The 18728-nt window shown below is 44.2% G+C and overlaps 1 protein-coding gene across 1 annotated transcript in view; it reads left to right on the top strand.

Moving 5' to 3' along the window:
• Window positions 1-18728, top strand: part of LOC102438527 (CUGBP Elav-like family member 2) — a 306666-nt gene that overhangs the window by 132180 nt on the left and 155758 nt on the right. The window contains 1 exon segment of the mRNA XM_023758393.1: window positions 12411-12607. Within this exon segment, the coding sequence (XP_023614161.1) occupies window positions 12411-12607 (197 nt within the window).

Here is an 18728-nt window from a genome sequence, read left to right as displayed (position 1 = left end):
TATGGCACCAATTCTCTTTATTGTTTCATTTTAAAGAAATTCTTCTTAATAATAAATGATAAATTTCCCTGCCTCCTTAAACAGAAGGTATTGAGCATTGAGCGCAATGTGACCCTTTAGCGAAGACAAGATTGTTGTTATGCAAATTAATTATTCTGCTACACTGCTGTCCTTGGGAAGGTCTGGGGAATATAAGTTGGCTCAGCTCTGAGTGGGCTTTCCCTGCTGGGTCCATTCAGGTTCTCATGTGCGTTGGCCATCACTCCACGGGCCTCCTATTATAAGCCGTCCTGTGTGCTCCTTCTGATCTCCTGTGGGTTTAAAATGCAGGTGACAAAGGCTGAAAAACCAGCAGAACCTAATAAATCTCTGAGGAATGAGTTGGGAAGTTCCCCAGAGGGTGTAAAGGGCATGACATCAGGGCAGGAACTTGGTGACACACATGTTGACAGCTCTGAAGTCCTTTATGTCTTAACTCTGTTGTTGGCATTTCACAAACATGAGCTTGAAGGCATTACCAAAAAGAAAAAAAAAAGAAACACATCTGAATCTAATAAATTAGGTTAGTCTACAGAATTACATTTCTTCACACATGGATTCTGTTTTCTGACCTAAGCTACAGTCATTAATATGACGTAATTAGGTACTATTTACTGTCAACTTTTGATTTTCTGGATCATTGGAAGAAGCAGTGACTTACAAATCTCTCACACGTTTGTATCAAACCTTACACTGCTGGCTGCATCCCTTGGGCTGGCATTCAATTTACGTTGTATTCCTTGATTACACATCATTTATGACGGTAGAAGGTTGGCCAAAAAACAGCTTGAGGAGAGACCAGCCTGAGATTCAATTCTGCCATTGATAAATGATAAAATGAATAATGAATGGACAGATAATATTTAAGGGAAGGGTAGATAGAGTTTGGAATGCCAGGTGAGCACAAAACTCAGTAAAGTCTGTCCTTTAGGTCAGAGTAGGAGGCAGAGCTCTCTGAACAGTTTTGCAGTGGTTTTTGCATCAGGATAGCTGGAATTGCGACAGTGGCTGTGTTGGAACAAGTGGACTCACTGGGCGTTTAGAGAAAAATGGGCACGTAACTCATTGGCAATGAGGTGTATTGACCCTCAGATTCAATGGAACAGTACTAGATGGGACAACACAGTTTTTTGTAATAATGGTGACGAATTGTGTGATGTGTGACTTAATTTTTACAAATTGTAAGACTTCTTGCTGTATTAAATCTATTCATTTAGGAAATATGTACTGAGGATATCCTGAGACTGAGTTCAAGGCACTGTGCTCACCTTTCAAATGAGTTCTTCTCTGAACACCTGATGTAGCATTGCAATCCTACACCCAATACTCCCTGTCTTTCTTCCCTGCTTTATTTTTCTCCTTTGAAATGATTTCTTTCTAATCTCTTAGGTTTGCTTATTTCACTCATTTTATGCTCCCCTCTAGAATATAAGCTCCATACAGGTAATTTTACCTTATTTTATTAATTGCTGTATTCCCTAGCACCTTAAATAATGCCTGGATTGTGGAATCACTTCATAAATACGTACTGAATTAATGATTAAGACATCCTTGTATTCACAGTTTCAATCTCACCATGTAACTAACTGATCAGGAGCTCAGTAATATTGTTTCTGTAGGTTCAGTGGTCAGAGAAGAATTGAGATTAGACTAGCAATAACTCGGCGTTGAGTGTGTGTTCTGTGGAAGACACTGTCCCTCTTCTCAGACTTGGGGTAGGATAGGGTACAGTTTGAGCCAGTAAGAAAAACAGGGAAGTTGAACATGAAACCCAATTGGAGGACAAGATTATTTTTGGATATGCTGAGTTTGAGGTGGGGCCAGACCTCTCTGTCAGCTGTAGCTATAGAAGGTCAGATTGGAAGGTTGAATGGACATGCTCAGAGAAGTGATTTTCACACGAGTGGTAGTGACAGGAACATTGGAGAGATGGTCACCTCTGGAGGAATTAGCTCAGAGTAAAGCTCAGAGATGGGTGGGGCTTTATGGATGGCAGTAGGTTCCCAGTTTATGGCATTGCAAGCCAGCATAGGTCGGGGACTGGGCTGTGCCCCCCAGTGTGAGGGCCAGCAGTGCACAGGATGGTCGTCCAGCCATGGGTCGGTGTGGGCACTCTGTCCAGTGTTGCACAGGTCCCCTGTCTCAAGTGCATGCTCGTGGGAGAGAAGCACCTGCTTTCTCTCAAGTCTCGGCACCCTTGTCACAGCCTACTTTTTTCTTCAGTTACTTTCTTTCAGTCTCCTTGTCAACTCAGTAAAAGAGTACAGCTTATCATCCGTTGCCTCTGAATTTTTCACATTCCATTTAAAAATGTGACCACAGGGGTGAAGTGTGGTTTAGAATGCTGAATGCCAGTGCCCGCAGCCAAATTAGTCACTTGTTGCTGGCTTTCTGCAGGCCCTATATCGCTCTGTTCTGAGCCTTATCCCTTTGTATTTGGGTTTTATGTTGTGCACATGTTTTGTCTCTTCTCATTGGCTGAGTAGCTTAAGGGCATTAATTGTTTATTTTTCAACTCTCTCCTTCACACCTTGCACCATGCCTGACATAAAGCAAGTCTCAATAACTGTAATACGAATTTAAGAAAAGGACCGCGCGTGAGAATAAAACTTAGGTGGGTTTAGTATTTCTTCAGTGGGTGGAGAGGGTTGAGAATTCTCTCCGGTTGCTTTCTCTTGCATGAGTAAGTACCAGCAAAATGTTTTCTTTTAGACAGCTGTGAACGCCGGGATTCTTTGCTTTGAGAAGCACAGTTGCTAAAACCCAGGTCCAGGGTACCTGGCACTGTGTCTGTTTTGTTTGTGGCTCTCAGTGTACATCCTTTATTTTCATCATTTGCTGCTAGAATTGGAATTTTAGTAAAAATGAATTTTTAGTAAAAATCAATATTCAGTTTGGGAAGTTCAGATGACTACTTAGTTTCCTCCCACATGTGTCTTTGTTTCATAAGGATTCACGTTTCAGTTAATTAATTCATGGGGGGTGGGGGGCATCTACAAGTACTTGCCCAAGCAAACAGGTGACTTCTGCAGCAGTTAGCCATGGACACCAGAGCCAGGTGGGTCCCCCTCTCCCTTCCTTTCCCCATCTGTAAAGTTGGGGCAGTAATCCTGACCTCAGCCATGAGGGGAGGATTAATTAATGTGCGCTCTTGGTGCACTTGGAAAATGTGAAGCCGATATAAATCTTCTGTGTGATTATTATTTCCCCATTGCCATTTCTGAAAGTTCATCTGAGAAACCTCTCCCTGTGCAGATGCCTTCTGCTCTGCTCTGCTCTGTAGTCCCCTGAACTATTTCTGATAAATCACCGAAGGAAATGAGTTCCCTGGACAGGGGTTGTCCAGGGCCGCTGCCTCGCTGCCTTCCCAGCGAGGGTCATTGTGTGTTCAGACTCCAGGTCCCGCCTGGATGCCTCCACATTTACTTCTTTGTGGGGGTGTTCCAGCTTTATGCCTTTTACTAGCGGTCAAGTTGAGGTAAGGTAATAAGGTTTCTCTTTCGCTTGGTGAATCCTAAGGCCTGTGTTTTGCAGCCTTTTCCTCAGGAATAGGGTTATGCTTCATTCACCCTGTTAAACAGATGTACAGATGTCCCCTGATTCAGATTGGTTCAACTTGAGATTCTTCACCTTTCTGGCGGTGCAAAAGCAATATGCATAATAAATTACATGAGATATTTAACACTTTATTATAAACTAGTGTCCTGGTGCACAGATTTTGCACATTGAAAGGAAATTAATTAGAAGAAATATTTTAATGTTGCTCTTCGCCCTTTCTCTATAATAGAAGTGTCAACCAAAATCACGATCGACAATGACAGATCAAAACACATGCGTGCGGTTGGTGCCAGCGAGAGCTTTATATGTATCACGCATGCACGAGTCAACTTAGCCTTTTATATAGAGAGAGTAAACTTGCTTACTTAGACCTGCTTTTTGATTTAGCTAAACTTTTTCCAGCCCAATGAAGCATCCCAACTTCTCTTTCAGGTAATTGTCAGCAACACAGCAGTAAATATCAACACAAAGCAGATTATTATTGTAGATCACGCAGGGAGAACAAAGGGTAAAATATTTAACTGTAGCAGTGTTTCACTATATTCTGCACAGAGAGAAAACCTGAAGTCATTTTCAAGGTCCACCATTTCTTCTTTTCAGTTGGGTCAAGTTTCTGAGCTTTCTAAATCTCCGTGTTCCAGCTAATGAAAAGAAAATAGATTCTAACGAGTCTCCTATCTACCTACTCCAAGACTTCTGTGAGGTTCAAATGAGATGAGGTACATGAAAACGCTTCACAAACATGTGGTAAAACTGTAAATGTTCGCACCTGGCTATAAAGCAAGTCGTGTTCCTGGGCTGAAGAAACTCCAAGGAGGCTAATCGCTAGGGAGAGGAAGCCGGGCGATGTTATATGATGTCATTACCTGATGCCCACAGCAACTGTTTCGGGCTGGGCTGGGCTGTGGGCCGCATTTTGCACCATGGGGTCTGTGATTTGATGGGGTGTCGCTCCGGGATGGTGGTGCGGCCTGTGTCCCACTTGGGGGAAGCTGAGTGTTGGTTTTTTGGGGCCAGGTCTGTGGTGCCGTTTATATTTTATTTTATTTTGTATTTATTTATTTATTTTTTGTAAATATATTTTTATTGATTTCAGAGAGGGAGAGGGAGAGAGATAGAAACATCAATGATGAGAGAGAATCATTGATTGGCTGCCTCCTGCAAGCACCCTACTGAGGATCAAGTCCTCAACCCAGGCATGTGACCTTGATGGGAGTCGAACCCGGGACCCTTCAGTCCGCAGGCTGATGCTCTATCCATTGAGCCAAACTGGCTCGGGCGGTGCCGTTTATTTTTAAATGGCCAGTGTGCATCATAGCAGCTCCTGCATTGAGTGTCTGCTCCCTGGTGGTCAGTGTGTGTCATAGCTACCAGTTGGACGGATGGACACTTAGCTTTTTATATATATAGATAGATTAGGTTTTGCATTAGATGATTTTGCCCAAATGTAGTTAATGTAAGTGTTCTGAGCATGTTTAAGGTAGGCAAGGCTAAGTTGTGATGTTAGGTAGGTTAGGTATAGTACATGCATGTTCAACATATAAGATTTTCAACTTACAGTGGGTTTATGGGAACATAACCCCATCATAAGTTGAGGATCATTTGTATAGCTTTTGGACCTCCAACCAAATACAATTTAACCTTAACTCCAGCAGTCCACCAGAATGCCTGTCACATATGTGTTCTTTCCCAGCTGTCTGTGAATAAAACTTGGACATTCTTAATGAAATTTTATTTCAAATTTTGGCAAAGCATAGGGATGAACATATTGCATGTAAGTATACTTGTAGGAAACTTGAACGTTTTCTTCAGAGGAGCACAAACTAATTTATTTACAGTTTGAGCCCTTGGAGAAAACCTTTGCCTCCTCCAGCTACTTAGGGCGGTGATTTTCAACCAGTGTCCTGCAGCAGGCACCGGTAAGCCGCAAGAATTTTTAAAATATGCAATACCTGCCTAGTTATTCAGGGGCACTGACCTCTTTTCCCATAAATTGTCAAATGAAAATTGACAACAGCCAACACAACAATAGCTGTCCAGTGTGAATGAGTCAAAATGATACCTTTTTTTGTCAGATCCACAAAAAAATATAATTTTTGATGTGCTATAGAACCTTAATAGTTTATGTGTGCCATGAGATGAGGAAGATTGAAAGTCGCTGACTTAGGGTATCATCTGAGCCAGGGAATCATCTGTGAATTCAGCTGATCTTCAGAGGTCTCACCTCCGAGATTTGGGGCCCCATTCTGTATTGGTGTGGCCACGACTCACAAGGCTTTGCTACACTTGGTAAGTGGTAACAATACCTTCCAGGTAAATACAGGAATGGCATTGGTTTGGTCTTCTTATTGGTGAGAAAACATGTCCAGAGATTTCTGTTGAGCTTGCCACAGTCACTCAGCAACCCAGGAGGCCCCAGGGTTAAGATGTAGCTGTGTCCGTCCGTTTATCCGTCCGTCCGTCGGTGCCAGAGGCGCTCTGTGGAAAGGCAGACAGATGAGGCTTTCTGAAATGGGAGGTGCAGTTCCCAGCGCAGGAGGTTGGATGACAGCTGATCCCTTCTTCTAAACTGAGAGGCTGTGGTGAGTGGAGAGGAGAGGGAGGAGGCTCCTGGGGAGGCTAAGTCCGAGGCTCTGGAATATTCCCCGCAGCGTGGGAAGGAGCTGCTGCTGTCCCCAGGTGCCACACTGCCAACCAGTCGGGAGAGAATTCTGTCCTTAAATAATAACAACAACATGGACAATGTAGATGGGTCACAATGTTGGATTTCATGCCCATTCTGTTGCCCACTAGAAGGCACCAGGCCCATCACCAGCTTCTTGCCGCTTTTCCCTCGTTCGGCTCAGTCTTGGACAATTTCCTGTGATCACCAGACAACGTTTCTTCATGTGCTCTTATTTAAGTACAGGCGATTATTAGAAAACAATTCCCGGGCCTGTGAAAGAGTGGCCTGTCAGCTGACTGAAATGGTGGGACTGCGGTTGGGATATTAGGAAGAATTAGCACAAATTGAGAGAGATGATGCTCTGGCAGCAACCCCAAGCCACCAGCCACCCAGTGGCTCTGTCTGAGCCTGCAGGCTGCACTCCCACAGTGTAGGTGACACTCGTCAGCTCCCCGGCCCATGCCTTAGTCACTTGTGAGCTAAATTGGCCACAGACAGGGAATCATCCCAAGGTTTCAGGCAGCTGGTCATGTTACGTAAATTATCTTTTCCATATTATCATCATCTAGGTTCCAAACCATAACTATAGAATAACCGAAATTAAGAGCCAGATGGAAACTATTTTGCTCTTTGTTTTACAAGTAAGGAAACCAAGGCACAGAATGACTATATGATTTGCGTGGGATTCCACACATAGTTGAATGCTGAACCATGACAAGAGCCCAAGCCTGCCAACCCACTGCCCCACTGTCCCACCAACATGCTGTCGTGTGCTTCAAGCCTCCACATCATTTTCCTGGCTCCTCATTCCCATTTTCCCAAAACAATCTCATGATGGAATAATATTTTAGTGAATGTCAACTCCAATTAGTTTTTTTAAGGTATATTTGCATTTAGAGCTATTTAGATTTTTAAGTGAAGTAAAATTAAAAATTCAGTTTCCCAGGTGGACTAGACACTTTCAAGTCTTTAAAAGCCACATGTAACTAGTGGCTACCATATTGACAGTACAGATTATAAGACATTTCCGTCATTGCACAGAGTGGGACAGAACTGATGCAGGATATTCCACAGAACAAAAAAAAGTACAAAGGATAAAAAAGCATGTGAATAATAAGACTATTAAGTACCAGGGAGATTAGCTATCTTTCTACAGAATTTTTTTCAAGACAAGGCATCTTTGTGTGTTGGTTTGGGGTTTGAATATCTTCTGGACGTGGCATTTTATGTCTTTTTTTCAGCATTAATATAATTATTTATAGCCACTTGGCATTTCTCATACCCCTTTTGTAAGTTTGTTGTTCTTCCTTTTATGTAAATAAAGGAGATGTGATGCAGAAAGTTGCTGTCCAAGGAACTCAAAAAAGAACAAAAATATCAATTCTTTTGTTTCCATTCTCCAAAAGAAAACGTGCAGTTCTCTGGGCCTTATAAAAGCTTGCTGTCCTGGAATTAATAATAGTAATAATAATAATCATTTATTTCAATCAGTTATTATAATTTTGACATTTTGCTGCTTAGAGGAACCTCCAAGGATTTTGCATACCTTCTGTTGATCTACTTCTCTTTACTCCAAAATGGAGTAGGGAAGTAGGTCAATGCCTGTGCTGAAAGCAGAAAGTAAGCACTCTCATTTTCCGCCAAACATCGTGACATTTCCCTCTTGGCTCTGAGACTGATACCACCAGTGCCCACCGGCTTAGCGCTCTCTAACTTGTGGTCTGGTTCCATATGGCATCTGTCCTGGGGGAGGAGCCTTATAGTTGGCTCTTTGCCAAGAGCAAAAGCGTAATTGGCACTCAGGCTCTTGTTGCAGTTTGTCGGATTGGTGCCAGCAGAGATGTATGTGCCTGTGTCTAGGGCCTGCACGTGGCCACTGAGTCCATAGGAAACGTCCCCCTAGGGCAGCGGTTCTCAACCTGTGGGTCGCGACCCCTTTGGGGATTGAACGACCCTTTCACAGAGGTCACCTAAATACATCCTGCATATCAGATATTTACATTACGATTCATAACAGTAGCAAAATTACAGTTATGAAGTAGCAACGAAAATAATTTTATGGTTGGGGGTCACCACAACATGAGGAACTGTATTAAAGGGTCGCGGCATTAGGAAGGTTGAGAACCACTGCCCTAGAGGAACCCAGTTTATGGAATATTGAGCAGTGACAGTTGGCCTTCACATCTTCATGTGTCCAGATTCTGCAGGCACCTCTTCTAAGGGGTGTGACATAGGAAAAGTCACTTTACCTCCACGATGACTCTCAGTTACTTTATTTCCAAAATGGGGATAACGATTTCAACTTCCTGGAGCTGTCATGGTACTGGATGTCAAACACTTGGCAAAGGTTTCTAGAAAAGAGTAGGCCCCCGATAAATATTATTTGAATTAGAATTAATTCCTGTACTGTAGTGGGGTGAGTGCTGAGGAGGTCTGGGGAGTGCAGAGAAGCGAGCTAGTCTAATTTTCTAAGCATAATATCAGATTCTAGTAAATAGGTCTTACTGAGAGTCTTGCTGAGATTTGGGGTATCTATTCCCATAATTATTCCTCTGAAGAGCACATTGGCTCTCCGTGGCCTCTGGCAAGTACCCCCAAAGGGTTAATTGTGGGACACAGTTTCTGGCTTCCTTAGAAGTGTCAGTGCTGGTAGCCCCGTGAGGACAAAAGAAGTCAGTTAAGTCTCTGCTAGAAATGAGCCTCAGCCAGGCAGAAAGTTGGGAGTCCAAAGCAGGAGTTTGTGTGCATTAGAACACAGTTAACTAGGCTATTGCAATGGGGGGGGGGGTAGGGAGGGGCATGGGATTCAGCATCACATGGATGGGGGGTGGGGGGACCCACCTGTCCTACAGGAAAGCTTTCCTTGAGGAAGATGTACTGTTGTAGTCATTGTTGAATTTGTATAACAGCTAGAGGCCCTTGGATTTACTTAAGGAAGGAATTGTTATGCAAATATGATGCAAATATTTGGGATAGTTGTTTGCAAAATGCAAGTAGTTAGGAAGGGATTTGGATGTGGATGAGAGGCACTCATTGAGGTGACTGGGAATAGAGAGGAAGGGAATCTGTGGAGATGGAGACACCTATGTGATTAGTGAGGAAATGTGGGCTGTAAAGTAGTCCTAACAGACTCTTCAGTTCAGCAGGTCTCACTGACAGGAAGAGGACAGGTGTGTGTCTTTCTTGCAGTGGTAACTTTTGTTTGGCGCTGGGCTTCCAGGGACCCAGTCTGTTTTGCTCTTGGCCTTGTCTTCTCATAGATTTGCTGTGAGCTGTACACTCTCAGTCAAAGGCAAACCTGATGCAATATTTGGCAGCATGATGGATTAGAAATATTTTGTGCTTTGGGCCTAGGTTTGAATTCTGCTTCTATAATTTGTGAGCTGGTAATTTCAGGAAAGGAACTTATTTCTTAGATATGTGCATCTGGAAAATAATACTTTCACTACAGTTGTTACGAGGGTTAGAAATAATGTATGTAAAGTAGCTAGCACACTATCTAGCTTATAAATGCTCATTAAAAGATACTTATTATTATTTAGGATATGAGTTGTGTTTGAGCCTATTCCATGAGAAAATTTGGAATGAAAAGTAGACAGGTGATGGTCACTCATTTCAAGTGTCACAACTGCAAAGAAGTGATTAAAAATAGAAATAGCTAACACTTATTAGACACTCTGGGCCATTTCCTGTACTAAGCACATGACTGTAGGAGATGAAGTCTCTATTCCCATTTTACAGATGAAGAGTCTGAGGCCCAGAGTGGCACAGTTAGGAAGTGGTGGTGCCATGATTCAGAGCCCATGCCCTAAGCTCCAACACCCCACTGCCTCAGGGTGATAAGAAGTCTCCAGGCATTTCTGAAGTATGGCTGATGGGAAGGGGGTTATAAATATGGACTCAGCAACATAAAGACCAAAGGTATAAGAGATATCCTCCATCTCCCCTCCTTTGCGCTCCACTACGGGTGCATTTTTTGAGAAAGTAAAAATGCCCTCTCGTTTGGAGAGACATGACGGAATGCGTGCTCTAGAATTCTAAGTTTAGATGCCGGGACTGGTATACTCTCACCTTGCTCCTTCATTGTACTAACTGCTCTGTGCAGACAAAATGCACCAGCCCCATTTTTGAACTTCCGTTCTCTGTTAGCTGAGACCTGTGGCAATGCCTTCCTCTTTTCATTCTAGCTCATTGTCAACAGCACTAACCACAAGTCCTTCCTGCCCCAGAAACGAGTCTTGCCACACTCTAAGCTCTCACTGAGTTGTGAACACTACATTCTGCTCTGTGTGGGGCTCTGTCACCCCCACCCCACCAGAGTTAGCTCTTTGGGGTTAAAGTGTTGATTGAATTCTCAGAGGATGATTTGAAAAGAAGTAAAGGTGCACAGGAACAAGATAAACGATTGATCTGTAATATAAACAAGCATTACGTTACACCTAAATTGTTGCAAGAAGATTTTGTGCTCAATATTTTATTTAGCAGAACATGGTTTATAACAATAAGGTTGATTAGAGAAACCTCTGAAAGTGTTTCAAGCTACATGGTTTGATTGTTTATCTCACGGAGAAAAAAAAATAGAGTGGTAAAATAGGGCGATTGGAAGAAGTAGAAATTAAAGCCAGGTCCTAGGGAAGAGTATTTGCCATCATTTTGAATACCTTGTTGTTATAACCCCAAGACTACATTGAAATGACACCTGCCAATTGCAGTGAAGTTTTAGTTTATGTGGGCCCTTTTTGATCTTTCTACCTCTTGGGCTAGGGGCTGGAGGACGATCATGGACCTGACTCTCTAGATATTTTGTCTGCCAGGTGTGCAGTTATTTAGGCGCATTTTATTTTCACGGGCTGAGATGCTAAACCAAGAGCACAGTACTGCAAATGCATGCTGCTCAGGGCATTCAGCCCTGTCTCTTGGCAGAGTAGGTGGGTTTAGGGAGCATTCAGAGGAGGGAAGACAAAGAGGATATGTGATTTTGCTTTATGATTTACTAAAGGTCAAACGGGGGGAATCCCAATTAAAAAACGAACACCCTCATTATCATGTTTCATGATGGTGACTAGAATTGCAGGCTCTCTTCCAAATGGGGGCTTTTCAAGTCTTAAGGAAGATGGATATGTAAAGGCTTATGTTCTTGCTTTTTGTATCATCCCCAAATATTTACTGAAGCTGGGAGAAGAAAAGGCAGACTTCCCTCTTCTCTCTTCCAAACGTGTGATTGTTTAGAACTCAAGTGCAACATCTGGAAGTCAGACACACAGAGAGCAATTTATGGAGTGTGAAAGATTTGAAATATTCAGTGTCCTTTAGCGGGAACTCAACTTTCTGCGGCTGCATTTTTTTTTTTTTTCCGGCACAAAGCAGGCAGTTCTGAGATCGCCTCTGCCTCTCTGAATTAAACCCTTTGTGCCCGGGTCCCATAAACAATGTGCTTTTTAAACGGGAGCCCCCTCCCCGCCCTGGCCCTTTTCTCCAGCGTAAGCAGCCAATCGGCTGCAGCCAGCCGCATTGCTGGAGCACTTTCCATTCTGAGCAGCAACAACGTACTAATTTGATGCACACATGGATGCCTCGCGCACTCTGCAAATTCATCCTCAGCATCTTGCATTAGTCATCTGACGGACTGCCAAGTGTTTCATTTTCTTTTCATGTGACTTTATCATTATCACCTCTCTTCTCCTCCCCAAAAAAAATCTCCAAAGAGGGGAGGGGAAGGGGAGCAATCCAGCAGAAATCCAGCCCTGCCTTTCTTTTCACTCGAGAGCCAGTGTGAGGCTGATAAGGCTGCAGATGCATTGATGGCAGCCTTGCAGAACGAGACCTGCACTTAACTTGCAGCTGCCTCCGAGCTGGGTTTCAAGATGTCCACGCCCCGGGTGACAGCCGGCGGGGCGCTGCCCTGGGCTCGGGCTGGGTGCTGAGCAGCAGCAGCCTGCAGTGCGAGCCCGCCGCCCTGCCACCGAGGAGCAACCTAATGGTGCCTGTGCTTTGTTTTAGTTCATCAAATTTCTACGACTCATTAGGCACTTTGCCCCACGCTCCTCTTCCTCCTCCTTCCGCCTCCCCGCCCCCACCCCGCTATTTTTTTTCTTCCTGTCCCTCACCGTGCAGCCCTAACTCTGGCTCCCGGTTCCCTTTTTGACAGTAACGGCACAGCCAACAAGATGAACGGCGCTTTGGATCACTCCGACCAGCCAGACCCAGATGCCATTAAGATGTTTGTCGGGCAGATCCCCAGGTCTTGGTCGGAAAAGGAGCTGAAAGAACTTTTTGAGCCTTACGGAGCTGTCTACCAGATCAACGTCCTCCGGGACCGGAGTCAGAACCCTCCCCAGAGTAAAGGTACAGTCCGCGGGGTGTGCGCGGTTGGGGGCCTTCCTGGGTGTCCTGGGCATCGCGGCGGGAGGGAGAACTGCGAGCGGGAGCAGCCTGCTGCCCCTGTGCCCGAGGCCAGCCCGGCTCCTCCCCGCGCCCCCGCCCGCCTCCCGGGCAGGTGGACGGAGCGGGCCTGGGACGCAGGAAAGGAGGAGCGGAGGGAGGGGCGCGGCCGCGCCTCTGTCCAGGCGCGTGATTGCTCTCCCGAGGTCACTTTCTAGGCAGCGCAGGCTCCTCTTTCCCGGTGGAGTGCCTGCCTCTCTAAGGAATCGTGTTTCTAGTCTTGCATTTCAGGAGTAACTCTTTCTGCCCCTACCTTCCCCTTATTGCTCATGTAATTACAATTGCATTTCACTTTTCCATAGCCCGTGGGGATCCTGAGATGCCTTATAAACAGTTGGTGTGATCCCACTGGTCTAAGGAATAAAGGGTACACTTTTAGGAGGGATATCAATTATTGGGGTGTAGATGGACATCTTTAGGTGAAGTATGCCATCGGGGGCGGGAAGTAACGCCCTAGTGGCCTGAGATAGTTAGCACACCTTCCAAATGCTTGTGGTTTACGCCCTTACCAGTGCTAAGACTCACGTGTACAATCTGGTGGTTTCTCCTGCCTCCATTTTAAGATGAGGGTGATGTTGGGAGGGTGGGGGGACAGTTATCAAAATAGAGAGAAGCCAGAAGCCTCTGCACCACATTGAAGCTTCAGTGTATGAGAGTCGTCCTTAGCAAGCTCTGTGCAGACTGAATTTAACTCCTCTGCTGCCACTTGGTCTCTGTTGATATGTTAACCTTGCTTTAGTAATTTTGTTCTTTCTCTGTTCTTGATCTCTTGGTCTTTCTGCCCAGGGCTCCTCTGTCTTTCTGCGGGTCCACATTTCCTTTTTCTCTATATCTTCCTATCTCTGTCCGGCCTGTTATTTTATTTCTTTGTAGCCTCTCACAAGAGCTCCTGCAAGCTCATTAGGGAGCACATAAACATGAGCACACACTTGTCTCTGAGCCTCTTTCTTACTGTCAAGGTGAAGGGATGGGACTAAGTAACGATTAAAACCCTGATGGTCGTGACTCTGAGAAAGGGGTCATCTCTTGTGCCCTATAGTTGCAGAGGTCTGATAGGATTTTTAGAACCTTTTAAGAAAAGTAAAAGCCTAACACGTATTTTATAAAGGTGAGCAAACATACCTTCCGATTCCGTTCCGAAGGCTCTCATTTTCTATCTCAGAATATAATCATGTACAGTAACACCAAGAGTACTTTCAAAAGAACATACATAAAATTTTGTCGCCACACACTTGGTTGTCCCTAAACTTGAAAAATAGGACATTAGGTATATAAAACAGAAGGATTAAACCCATCACAAATTAGGGCAACGTTGAAAGAGCCTTTCTGAGTCATATTCCTAAACTGTTTACCTACATGTTTCCCAAATGGAAAATACTAGAATTTGGTTTTTGATACTTAACCCCTACAGTATCCTACTTAGGAAAGACAGTATAATGCCCTGGCCTGGACTTAGCAAATGAGGGCCCCCCTACCGTGCAGAATGACACCCACAGGAAACTAGGCCAGAGGCAGGAAACTAGTGCTTCAGAGCAACAGCCACCCTTCATCCTTGGCTAGGAAAATGTGCCTCCAAATTTTAGTGAATTCCGCACTTTTCAACATGTCCTCTGGTAGAATGCTCAAAGCTCATTTCTTGCTATGTTGCCTGGTTACTTGCATTTTATCTTTGTATTCTACATGTGTTACTTTAGCCAGAAAGACCTTTCTCTCAGTCGAGTGAGTACTTGTACACGGCCTAGTTCTTCTACCATATTCTCTCTTTTTTCCTGATGTTCCTCGGAGCAGTCTCTTCATCAGGGTATGTTTGAGACTATACACTTCATTAACTTCTTTCACTGGGTTTTGTAACTAACTTCATTAAAATAGTTTGCATAAGCCCACGGTCTTAGAGGAAAAGGGACACCTGGTCCAGGCTTTTTGAGCCCATGCTCTGTACCAAGTCCTATGTGAGAAGTTTTACATATGTTCTCTTCTGTAGTTCTTACTGAAATCCTGAAAGTAGGTGATATTAGCCACATTTTGCAGAGAAGGCTCAGAAAAAAAAGTTAAGAAATGTTAGCCCAGTTTGCACAGCTAGAAAGAGGTAGAGTAGAAATTTGAGGACAGTCCATCCGTCTTCATGTGCTACGTACACCAGCTTGCTTCTCCATGAGGTCAGGCCACACACCAGCCTTGCTCTGCCCCATTTCAGGGTTGGGTGAGAGGCCTTCTCCTTGACCACAGTGTTCCCCAGGTGAACAAAAGGGAATTTTGCCCTTTAAGAGCAGGGTTGATTTGTTTCTGTCTTTGTGTTCAGTTTTTATGCTCATGGGTTTAGATTCTACATCACGCCAACTCATGGTATCATGGGATAGAAGCTACAGATGAAATCATTCAAATCTTACCTTTGGAAAGATAGGTCAATTTCCATTACTGTGAACTCCAAGTCTCACATCAAATATTGCTAGAAGTACGTGGGCTGTCAGCCAAAGCCTGAAAGGGTTTTTGTTATACAGACATCTCTGTTGTAACGGTATTTGTTGTGATGGGATTTGAGCTGTATAATGACATTCCTCTTGGAGGATTACAGGCCTTAGCCGCTTACGTGTAGAGAGCAACAACCACCGCTTTACTTTACACTGATACCTGTGTGTGTCATATGTCATTTACCTGTGTGTGTATAAAATAGGACCCCACATTTACATTTGTCCTGACTATACCGGCAGAGTACAATTATCATGTTTTCTCATGGCTGATATCAGACTTTCAGAAATTAGAATTTTGAAGGCATTCTCTAATGTGGTTTAAATGATCTAAGTAAGGCTTTTGGAGTGGCCTTGATTCATTGCCTTACTGACATCAGTGATTCCAAGGAAGGAGACCAGGTCAAGGTATTACCTAATCCAGGTGATACAGATGTTTCTCCCACATTGCATCTGATATTGTTTAGTCTTGAGGCATAAAAACTTTGTTCCATTTTTTGAAATCATCCTTTAAGAGTTAGGCCCTAAGCTATCTGTTTCTTCTCCCTATAATTGTATTTGTTGATCATGTAGGCTCAGCCACTTAGGGGAACCTGGCTAAGTCAACGACCCCACCTATTAGGACTTATGGAGTGGATATCTTATTCCATGATTATTGGTCAAGTATATAGATGATGAGAAATACCGCATAGTAGTTAAGAGCATGGCTTTTAAAGTCAGACAAGCGTAACTTCAATTCCTGGCTCTACCACTCCTGAGTGTTGGCCTTGGGCACATTATTTAATCACATCTGAAAGTGGAGACAGTCCTCAGAGGGCTGCTGAAATGGAGTCATGCTTTCACAGAGCTGGAATATGGTAGGAGCTTATGATGGTGGTGGTGATTATTATTACAATTATTATCATCATCACTGTCCTCAAGAATTTGAAATCTAATAGGGACAAAGAGGCCAGCCAGTACACAGGTAACTAGAACCTAAAAGAATATGAAATAAGAGGAAGTAAGAAAGATACGAGCATATTTGAACTCTGGAAGTTCAGGGGAGGAATGAATAACTTAAAACTACCTTTAGGAAAAGATGGCATCTCTACCACATCTTGAATGGAAAAAAAATATATTTCAATTAAAAAAAAAGATTTCAATAAGTAAAAACAATGTTGGACATTACACATGGATAGACTGGCTTGATTCAGGAATGAAGGTAAGAAAATGTGGGGTGGCTTCTGGGAACTATGAATTCTCCCAGAGTCCAGAGGAAATGTGAAATACATGAAATGAAATGGAAGACGGGAAGGTCATGGTGTCTAGAAATATAAGCTCGGTCCAGTTCTTATAGGGCCTTAATTCTCAGGCTAAGATATTTGAATTTTATTTGCTAGATTTTCACGAGTCTGGGAGGGGAGAGGCTGGGAGATCGGTGCAGTGTGTTATCTGAAGTACATGGAGTTAAACAGGGAGGCTGTTTATCTGTCATGGCAACAGAGAGGGCGGAATTGAATGGCACAGACATGACCGGGTGGAAGGAAGAAAAACTTGATAACTAAATTGAGGCAGTGATGACCAAGAGATTTTGGCTTAACTGGGAAAAATGGAAAAGCAGTCAGCAATGGTGGGAACGGAAGGAGAGGACTACTCAGTTCAGTTTTGATTATGTTGAGTGTAGGTGCCACAGGAGAGTCAAGAAGGATGCAGGCCAAGAAAAGCCATTGGACTTGGCGGTTGAGAGGACTTGAGAGCGCTTCAGAAGGGTGGAGGTCAGGCTTGGGAGAGGATTGCTAGGTTTACATGCAGGCCTGTGAGTGGAGTCTGCCCTTTCTGGGAGTCTGGTCGGTCATGAAAGAAAGAGAGCTTAGATACAGTTTGTTTTTTAAACAAGAGATAAGAAGGCAGAGCAAAAAGCGATAGTGAAAGTGTAAGGATGATAGGAATCAGGGTCCTTATTGAGACCGGAGAATTGGCTGAAGAGCACATGCGAAAGGGCGGAAAGAACCGACATTTGAGACAGCAGGGCAGTTAGGAGGAAGTAACAGCGAACTTCAGCCTAATGGGCGCCGGAAATAGACACTCAGTACAGATGCCTTCAGTCTTCTCAGCAGATAGCACACTGCTAAGAAGGTCGGGTGGAGTTGAAGACTTAAGAAGAATGGGAATGGTAAAATGACAGCTTTGGGAAAAGCTGATGGGGAAAGAGCAACAGGACGGACCCTCTTATATCTGGGCGGTGTGGATTTGGAGTGGGCCTTAGTAGTGTGGCTCTGTGCCTGTCCCTCAGTGGGTGAGCAGAGAAACAGAATCATAGGGAACCTGAGTTGGAGATGTGGTAGAAGGTCAGGAAGGGTGCTGAAAGCATTAGAATGTTCTCTGAAGTCTAAGGTAGGGAGGCTGGTGAAGACAGAAGGTAGCTCCCGGTCTGGAGAAGAAGGAGAGGTTGAGGAGTTGGAGATTGTGGCTAAGGGACCGTGGAAGAGGTGGCAGGTCTAGATGGTGTTCAGTGAGACCAAACTCAGAACCTGTAAGTGGTAGGGAAATTCTGTGCCGTGGATCCTCACTCTCTTGATATTTTAATTTTCATCAAATATGCAACCCAGGTTCAGAGTACCCTGTAAAAGCTTCCTCTAATGACTGCTAGTTACCTTTGTCTAAGCTCAGTCGGCTAGGCATTGCTCATCTGGTTTTACAGAGAGAAACACTCAGGAGCCTGTGCCGAGTGATTAGAATAAAATCATTTGGCATTTCAGACTGGAAGGCGAAACCGGCCCTCGGTCCTGCCTATTGCTCCGCTGATCCCATGTTACCCTCTCTTTGGTGACTTTTCAGCCAGAGGGCCAGAAATGGGAAGTAGCTTGTGTGGACTCTCACTGCGTGCCACAGGCTTGAGGGACAAAACTTCCCTTTTTCTAGAATTGTGCTCAGGTCATGGCGTCACTGCGGTGCAGCTGCAGCCCTCGCAGTGCTTGAAGCCCAGAGTTTTCTGGGTGGAACAAAGATTAAATTCAAGGCTCCTCTGGGAAGGGTTATTAACTTTAAATTTCAAAAAAGCACCTTTTGTAGTGGTTCTGATGCTGTTACCAGTTCTTGTTCTTGATGGTCAGGCAGCAGTTAGGGGGACGAGGGGACTGGCCTGGACAGCAGCTCGCCTTCCCCTTCGGTAATTTGATGCTTCTCCCCACCTCCACTGAGCTTAGACTGTGACAGAATATGAGTCCCTTCTTTCCATCGTAAAGGCTTGACTTCAGTCTTCAAGAATTCATTAATAAAATCTGAGTTTGTTCTAATCTTTTCCCAGTTCAGTACAATGGAAAAGTTTCTGGAGGATGAGATGAGATGGCCGGAATTAAGAGGGAGAGGACAAGGGGAGAAGGCTAAAAGGCACCAACGCCTAATTTTACTCATTTCAGAATTTGGCAGGAGGACAGCCTTGAGGGCAGGAGATTCTTCTATGCTCTGGTAGAATGAGAGCAGGCCCTGGAAAGTCGGGAGACTTACAAAGTTCTATCACAAGCTAGTTTAGAGAACGTGCCTCAGGTTTTTTATCCTTACAATAACAGTAATGCCTACCC

This window comes from Myotis lucifugus, unplaced genomic scaffold (assembly GCF_000147115.1).
Source record: "Myotis lucifugus unplaced genomic scaffold, Myoluc2.0 scaffold_129, whole genome shotgun sequence".
NCBI lineage: Eukaryota > Metazoa > Chordata > Mammalia > Chiroptera > Vespertilionidae > Myotis > Myotis lucifugus.
Note: the sequence above shows the minus strand (reverse complement) of the source record. Positions and strands in the feature narration are given on the sequence as shown.